Source organism: Nilaparvata lugens, chromosome 1, assembly GCF_014356525.2.
Source record: "Nilaparvata lugens isolate BPH chromosome 1, ASM1435652v1, whole genome shotgun sequence".
Taxonomy (NCBI): Eukaryota; Metazoa; Arthropoda; class Insecta; order Hemiptera; family Delphacidae; genus Nilaparvata; species Nilaparvata lugens.
Window position 1 is genome coordinate 99,521,533 of NC_052504.1, and position 9,038 is coordinate 99,530,570.

The 9,038-nt window shown below is 34.6% G+C and overlaps 2 protein-coding genes across 26 annotated transcripts in view; both read left to right on the plus strand.

Annotated features, from left to right (window-relative positions):
- Positions 1-7,442, plus strand: part of LOC111060692 (nucleolar protein 14 homolog) — a 47,844-nt gene extending 40,402 nt beyond the window's left edge. For all 3 annotated transcript variants that reach the window (XM_039419791.1, XM_039419790.1, XM_039419792.1), the window contains exons 14-15: positions 5,452-5,607; positions 7,301-7,442. In XM_039419791.1, coding sequence (XP_039275725.1) covers positions 5,452-5,607; positions 7,301-7,394 — 250 coding nt within the window. In that variant the 3' untranslated portion in view covers positions 7,395-7,442. The remainder of the gene's footprint in view (positions 1-5,451; positions 5,608-7,300) is intronic.
- The window catches only part of LOC111054275 (zinc finger protein 2 homolog), a 217,774-nt gene that overhangs the window by 121,732 nt on the left and 87,004 nt on the right, over positions 1-9,038 (plus strand). The gene's annotated exons all lie outside the window — the stretch shown is intronic.

Here is a 9,038-nt window from a genome sequence, read left to right on the forward strand (position 1 = left end):
GCTAACAATTTTTAATGGATAGGTTATTATTATGTTATTTCAAATTTCAAATTCTTTATTTTCTGCATAAAAACAATAACAAGAAATGTCTGTATATCGCAGTCGTCATAAGTACAATTATATACACATAGGTAACATGTTTTTTGGATTTAGTTAACATAATAAAAGGTCAGAAAAAGTCAGCCAGACAAAAACTCATTCAACTCTCCTTCTAAAACTAACTTTTTAAGGTTTTTTTTGAACAAAGCATCATTATTAATCGACTTCAAACTATCTGGTAATTTATTATAAATATTAATACCAGTGACATTTATATCCCCTTCAGACAAGGCAAGACGATGTTGGGGAAGTAGCAAATTGGTACCATGTCTTGTAGAATAATTGTGACTAGCTCCTACAGTTATAAAACGGTCACCATTCCTTCTTATATATATAACAGACCGATAAACGAGAAGACCATAAAATGTCATAACGCCAAGTCTGCTAAAAGTCCCTCTACATGTATGATATACTGGAAGGCCTTCTATAATTCGGATAGCACGCTTTTGTATCTTGAACACCTCATTGGAATGGGATGAGAACCCCCAAGCTTCCTTTGCATAAGTCATCACCGATGCAAAACATCCATGATAAACAGTAGTATAGTAGATAAACAGTAGATAGTCATGATGAAAATGACTATCTAATTGTACTGGGTGGCTCAAATAATATAAATGAACCTAACCTGAATCATCTTCCTCAAGTAACAGAAAAAATCAAGGAAATTGTGCCACTCAGCAAAAAAACAAACTTAATAATAAGTACTATTCCTAATAGGTTTGATAGGCCAGAATTAAATGAAGCAATCAATTCGACAAACAAATCAATCCATAATACAATCAACAGCCTAAAAATAAGAATTCTAAACAACTGGGGATTTGTTTTCTAAATGAAAGGCTGAAAAGACATAACTTCACTAATCATGGGTTGCATCTAAATCGATCTGGCAAAGTAATCTTTTGTAATAGATTGGCAGAGCTGATTGAAAGCCGATTGCAATCCTCTGGTTTAAAAACAGTCAAAAAAACAAATAACGATTTTTTAGTAAATTGGCTCAAAACAGGGAAAGGGAAATAGCTACAAATGCTAGAGATAGAGTAGCACAAGATGGTAAGGTTTTTAGTATTTATCATCAAAATATTCAGATTGACAAAATTGACAGATTAGAAGTATTTCTTAAACAGGAGGAGCCTGACATTGTTATTTTCACAGAGCATGGCTTAAAAATAAAGGAAATAAATCAAGTTAGGATTCCAGGCTATTCACTGAGATCAGAATTTTGTAGAATAGCTCATAGAAGTGGTGGTGTATGTATATTCACTAGCAATGCTAAACATACCCAAACTTATGAACTGGATTTTGTTAAGAGATTTTCTGTTGAGATGGATTTAGAGGTGACGGGACTAAGGTTAAAATTGATGATCGATTTGAGGTAGCAGTGTTAGGTATCTATAGGTCACCAAATGGAGACTGGCAAAAATTTTGTGAGCTGCTCCATATACTTTTGGAAATTACAACCGCTCGTTTCACAAATGTTATAGTAGTAGGAGATTTCAATACCGATTTTGCCAGGCAGGATAAAATGACAGAGGATATTAGAGATATAATTAATATGAATAATTTAGAAATTAAGGTCCACGAATATACAAGAGTAACTCGAACTTCACAGACAATTATTGATAATATCCTCACAAATATAGAAGGTTGTAATGTCAGGTTAGGTAGCTCAGATCTATCAGATCATAACAATCAAATTTTAGATGTTAAGTTGCAGGGCCAGAATCCAAGCAGAAAAAAAACTCTTGTGAAAGAAATTCAGCAATATGAGCTAGGAAATATAAATTGTTTGAAGCAGGAACTGCTTCAAGAAAATTGGAGTAGTGTTTATAACAGTTGTAACCTAAATTACAAATATAAGCAATTCATTGATACTCTAAGGTTTCACATTAGTGTATGCTGTCCAATAAAAAAGTCAAAGTAAAAAGTAAATTAAACAAAGTAGATGAATGGATAACTGAAGATATTCTTACTCAAAGAAATATTGTTAGGGAAGCTTATGAGGAATTTAAATTAGTGAGTGATGTTCCGAGTGAAGTCAAATACAAATGTCTAAAGAAAAACTATGCAAAAGAAGTGAGGAAAGCTAAGTGTAAGAAAACAGCTGAAATATTAACAACTAGTACCAATTTTAACTCTGCTGTTTGGGAGGTAATTAATAGAAATAGGAGAGCAGCTCAAAAAGATACAGTTACTAATGTCCCTAGGATAATCGATGAACATGGAAATTATATGGATGATAGTATAGACATTTGTAACTTTTTCAATAAGTATTATCAACAGGTTGCATATAATCTCCAAAAGTCACTGAGCACTAATACTTATAATACAACTACATTAAATGCTGAGCCAATTGAAAAGGTATTTAAATTTCATCAATTATCAAGAGATGAGTTGTCAAGAATAATAAAAAATTTGAATAACAAAAAAACAGTAGGATTGGATGGGGTCTCAAGCAAAATTTTAAAAGAATGTGAAAATGAATTACTGGACCCTTTATTGCATCTCCTTAATACTTCACTAGAGCAGGGTATTTTCCCTGATGATCTGAAACAAGGAAAAATTTTGCCAATTTTCAAGAGCGGTGATTCTGAAAGAGTTGAAAATTATAGACCCATTAGTATTCTAAATGTAATAAGTAAAATTTTTGAAAGAGTAGTTTTAAATAGGTTATTGATGCACCTGGAAGAAATTAATTTCATATGTGATGAACAGCATGGGTTCCAGAAAGGGAAATCTACTAAGACTGCAATAGTATCCCTTGTTGAAAGACTAATAGATATAATAGATTCAGGTGAGAAGGCAGCCGCAATATTTCTTGATTTATCCAAAGCTTTTGATTGTGTGAACCATAGAATATTATTGGAAATACTAAAAACTGTAGGTGTGAATGGTATAGAACTAAAATGGTTTGAATCATATCTCATAGGTAGAAACCAGTGTGAAACCAGTTGAGCTTACCAAGGTGGATGGGAATGAAATAGTAAAAATTAAATCTCAAAACTGGAGGTCCAGGCTGGAGTACCTCAAGGCTCAATTCTGGGTCCCTTACTGCTTCTGTTGTATGTGAACCAATTACCAAAAGAGTTAAAAGATCACAGAGCTCTGTTGTTTGCTGATGACACATCGCTTATCTTTAACAATTATTTATTAGATAGTCTAGAAATAAATGCTTTTACTGGAGTACAGTCAATTGTCCAATTCTTGAAGCAAAGGCAATTAACAATAAATAGTAAGAAATGTCAATTCCTACAATTCAAAAGTAAATATAATTCAGTAGAGGATAGAGAAATAAATGTGTTTGTAGAGGAAAATGAATTAGACCAAGAAGAGAAAGTAGCATTCTTGGGAATTTTATTGGACAGGAAATTAACATGGCATCCTTACATTGAGAGGATATGTAATAAGATATCATCTGGGGTATTTGTCCTGCGGCAGCTTGCTAGGCTGAATGATAAAAAACTACTGTTAACTGCTTACCATGGACTTATACTATCTCATATTAGGTATGCTATTTTAGTATGGGGTAATTCATCTCAACAAAATATGGACAGGGTGTTTAAGATTCAAAAGAAGGCACTCAGATGTATAGAGAAAGTGAATAGGTTAGACTCTTGTAGGCCTTTATTTAAAAAGCTTGGTCTATTAACTGTGCCATCTTTGTATGTATATGAAGTTGTAATGCATGTGAAAACGAGTGGTGTGATCCAGAATTCAGATGTTCATGAGTATAATACGCGAAACAGAGCAGATTATCATATAATGGGTCACAATAGTAGGTTATTTGAACAGAAACCAGATTATATTGGTAGGAAATTTTATAACAAGCAACCTCAAATCTTGAAAAGTAATGATGATTTGAAGATTTTCAAAAAGCAAATTAAAAAATATTTAGTTGATAGAGCTTTTTATAGTGTACAAGAATTCCTTTCAAACCTAAACTAGGTTGAACCACTTAGTGTTAGAATTATTATGTAATAACATGACTTGTCTTATACTCCATGACTGGAGTCTTTAGGACGTAATAGTAAGTAAATAAATAAGTAAGTAAGTAAATATTCTTTATTTAACAGTGACTCTCATATTCTCAGTGAGAAGCACACTTTAACACTTTAGATGTTATCTTGCATCTATAATATAATGAAGGAAAGGATAGAGGCTTGTACCATAGCCACCTCTAATACAAGGCCCCGGCCTACGATATTGCAACGTCGCAGTGTAGGCCTAGAATCTGATACATGATTGGTGAAAAAGATTTTAAAAAATACCAGCTGATTTTTCTCACCAATCATGTATTAGATTCTAGGCCTACACTGCGACGTTGCAATATCGTAGGCCGGGGTCTTGTATTAGAGGTGGCTATGCTTGTACACGTATATGATATTCAGGAATGTCGCATCATCACGTCTGAACTACTAAATTGATTAACTTGAAGTTTTGCATAAAGATTTCTAATTTACCAAGGTTGTTTATAGGCCTATTTAAAATTCTTAAAGATTTCAGTAGGTCAAGTTTCCAGTTTGTCATACTTTGTTTGAGAGTGGTCATAAATAAAATAGAGTGTTCAATGGCTTATCTTCTATCCTCTTATTCTTCTTCTATCTACATATTCTTCTATATAAGCTAAATAATGCGTTCAGTAAGATTTCTTTTTAAAAAAGAAATCTTTATTTTTACATACACAAAATTTGGAATTAGAAAATTTAAACAAGTGAATTTTGAGTACCTCTCGCTTCGATGTTGTAAGCAGGACTGACGCTCGATGCGTGAGAAAGCTGGCTCCAACAGTTCCAGGAGAGTTCCAAGAAGTTGTATAGAAACTGCTGACTGCTGTAGGTTCTCACGATGTAACTCATATTTACGATATATTATAAAGGATGGAAGTGGCTCATACATCTACGGGATATGAAATACATGTTATAATATAAAGGAAAGGATTGGCGTATAAACGTTCGGGATAGGAAATTTACGAATGTAGAATTAATAATTGATTAACAAAATATTCAATCTTAATTACTGAATTATTGAAAAATATAATTCCTTGATTAATAAAATATAACTGATTATTTTAAACGAGAATGAACAGCTAATAATATTACATCAATAAACCTGTATCAGCTACCGTCTATAGATAGCATTGACAAAACAGAGGATCTGCAACGTTTTTCTCCTATCTTTCTCCACTGCCATTATAACGTGGACCACACTGTAGATTCAATCTATTTTTTTTATTTAATTATACATTGCAGAGCATGGTTTACCTGCTAGTAATAAATGAATAATTTTATTGTTCAGTTGTTATTTTGCTATATTTATTGTTTTTATTGTTATCTCATTGCTATTTTGTGTTTGCAGTGTGGATGGCAAGAAGAAGTACGGTCTGTCCGAAGAGCAGGCTGAACACCAGAAGTTGGTGGCCAAGCTAAGGCAGGAGACCAAGGGTGCGCTGAGGGAGATACGACGCGACCGGCAGTTCCTCTCTAAGATCAAGTTCCACGAACAGGCCAAGAGGTGAGGCGATTTGACGACTTAATTCAATTCTATTATACTAGTTATTTGAACATTTAAGGTCTCTTCGCACCCAGCTACAGTCCGGTATCTGTAGCTTTGCCTATCGGCGAAGGGCCACTAGTAACAACACCCCTTGTCCCGAGGTACAACACCAAGTCGTACCTTGAGATGCATTGCAGAGCTGTAGAAAATAGTTAATTACTTCCTCATATAGAAACATATTTTGAATGTTTCCATGATAATATGTTGCCTAAATTTTATTATTAGCGTATGGCTTTGAATGGTGGGGAGAACCAAGGGTAGTTCCACTTCGCCGTATATAGTCCAAAGTTCCCTAATGGGAAACCGGACACTAAGGTTATAGTCAGCACAATACTTTATATTGTTGCCTAAATATTGGTCTTTGAAAAACAATTGAATTAAGTTACTTTTATCAAACACAGGTTGAAATAAAACTCATTTTTCAAAAATTGTCCCGAGGTACAACGCCTTCCCCTATACAATACTACCCGTTCAAAAACATCGAAAATGTATCTTTCCATAAGCAACTGACGCTCTTTTGTATCTTCTCGAAAGCAACGTGTTGCATCCGAAAGATACACAAGGAGATTTTTGGAGTTACGTCCTTTTAGCGCAACACAGCCTATCAGCTGACATTGGTTCAACATGCTCTTTCCATTGTTGGTGATACGTTGCAACTCTCTCATTCATGAAGAATCTCTGTGTGTAGGGAGCTTCCTCCATCTAGGGATCTAGGAACTCTGGAGCTAATGTTTTTGTAAAAGTAGGAATATCACCCCGCGAAACTTACCTTGCTTCCTCAATCTAGGGATTCAGGGTCTCTGAAGCGTGATGTTTTTCAAAGCCGTGAATAGTACCCCGCAAACCGTACCTTGCCTAAATGCCGTTTCAAAGTCACTGAGGCAAATATACGGGACGCGTACTGTAGATACACTTTCAGTCACCTTTTCTGATTCACTCTAAATTCGCCACTCTACTATGTTTTCACCCACACGGGTGCGTACGTACCTTTTCCAAGGATTGCAAAGTTGGAAGCGGAAAATTGAAAATCTGATTAGAAGGGAACACTGTCCAATGACAGCCAAGGATAGCAAACTAATGCTGATCAGATGCTGACTTAAAACTTGAATCTCACTATAGAATCGTTCTGATTGGCTCACCAGAGCTATTGTAGGGCCGGTTCTAGACTTTAAACAGCTGGAGTCAGAAAATTGGCTTTCCGAAACGGGGCGTAGTCGCAGTCCACGTTTAAATTAAATTTCGAAAAACTAGAAAATTGAACACCAAATAAAATAAAGAGAAAATAGTGTAAAGTTTCAGCTATTTTGATTTATTTAGAAATGTTTCATTTCGTCGAGGTAAAACGTTTCCAATTATAGACATGAGAAAATAAAGATTTATTTTGCTGTGACTATTTACTGAGACTACGGCCCGTTTTGGAAAGTCAAGTTTCTGACTCCAGCTGTTTACAGTCTAGAACTTGACTAAATCCCGAGCTCGGAATCTGGCCCTTAATATCGTTTCAAATTTTTTGTAAATATAGCCATTAATGAATAAAAATGCATGAATGCTAGCTCGTAATATATTCTCAAATTGGATAGAACTGTCAATCAATATTGATGTTTCATTTGAGATTAAGCATCTCTAATTCTTTTTCTCTATCTTTCTCCAGTGACGCCGAACGCAAACGGAAAGTGAGACAGATATACGGATGGGGTGCGGAGCAACAGGGAGAACTGAATAAGATCAAACGAAAAAAGAAATGAATTCATTAGTGTATAGTTATTTTTAAATAAATGTATAGATTATTATAATTTTTGGATGTTTTTTGTTATTGTAGCTCGGTTATCCTACTTATTGTTCGCATTAGGCTGGGCCCACACCGGTTAGTCAAGACACGACTAGTCACATTTAGTCACAATAGTTCGCATAGTTGCTTATGAAGACATGTCTAATTGCAATGACTAAGGCTAGGCACACACCAGTTAGTCAAGACAAGACACGTTTAGTCACAATACTTCACATAGTTGCTTATGAAGACATGTCTAATTGCAATGACTAATCAGTGTGAGTTGCGTCATAAGCAACAATGTGAAGTATTGTGACTAAACTTGTCTGATCATGTCTTGTCTTGCCTTGACTAACTGGTGTGTGCCTAGCCTTGGTAGTTTATTTGAGACCAAGAAGAACAAGGCTTGAGAAAAACTTTCAAGAACAAATATATACAAGAACTTGGTGAGTGTTAGTTCATTTGAGGCCTTACAAGGTTCTTAAGAACTGTCTTAGTGAAGCACGAGTTTGTTATCCAGGAACTTATCAGAAACTTGAAGTCACTGCGAGGATCGTTCTAATTAGATTGCAAAAGCGTGCTTGGCTAGCACAGTTCTGGAAATCTGTTGAAACGTTTTTTAGCGGAGGCAAGATTGGCAATAGCATCTGATTTAAGAGTGTAAAGCTGCGTTTAGTTTATTAATTGTAACATTAGACAATTATTGTGATGTAGACAAAAAATAATGTGACTTGCAAAGTTCATTTCTGTATGTAGCCTAATACAACAGGCTATTATTTCTCTAAATAGAATTGCTGTGTTCAAAATATTGACAAAATAATTGTGTCTTATTGTTGAAGTGAAAAACTTATTGTTGAAGTGTCAAGCTGCGTTTACACCAAACTTATTAACAAAATGTTTATTTTTCTCATAGATTTTATTAGATTGAACGGAACTTGACAAACACATAATTATGTTCATCATGTTTATGATAAATTATGGTCAAAATAAACATTTTGTTAATGACTTTGGTGTAAACCCAGTTTCATTCATAAGAGACTTTGTACACTGTCAGTTTAAACAAAATCTCATTTCAAACTGGAATAAATCATAGAGAAATAATAGTATAAGTAGATATTCCATGGTATAGGGCGTTTAAGTCGCAACATTTACTGCTACCTCAAGCCGATAGTCCACGTAGTTCTTTCCCGTGAAGCTGTGTGACGCTGGTAGTCTCTCATATTGTGCCGTTCATACACTCTCACCCGGCCAAAACAGTAAAAATCGACAGTAATCTGCTTGAGTTAACAGTAAAAGTTGCGACATAAACGCCGATATCTACTTATGAAATAGTTTCTCTATGATTAAATCCATATCAAGTATTGTTTGTTAAGATGTGTTTTATTTTGAGCTGATTAAATTTATTTCAAGCTTTCACTCAATGTACAATCATTTTACTCAAGATATATGGATTTAACTGAACAAACGGTCCTAGAAGGAACTGGATCAGCTGAAAGTTTAAACTTGGATTGTAACACATGATAAATACGACTACAGTGACGTCCACGTTATAATGGCAGTAGAGAAAGATACTAGAACAACGTTGCCAATCCTCTGTCTTGTCAATGCCTTCTATAGACGG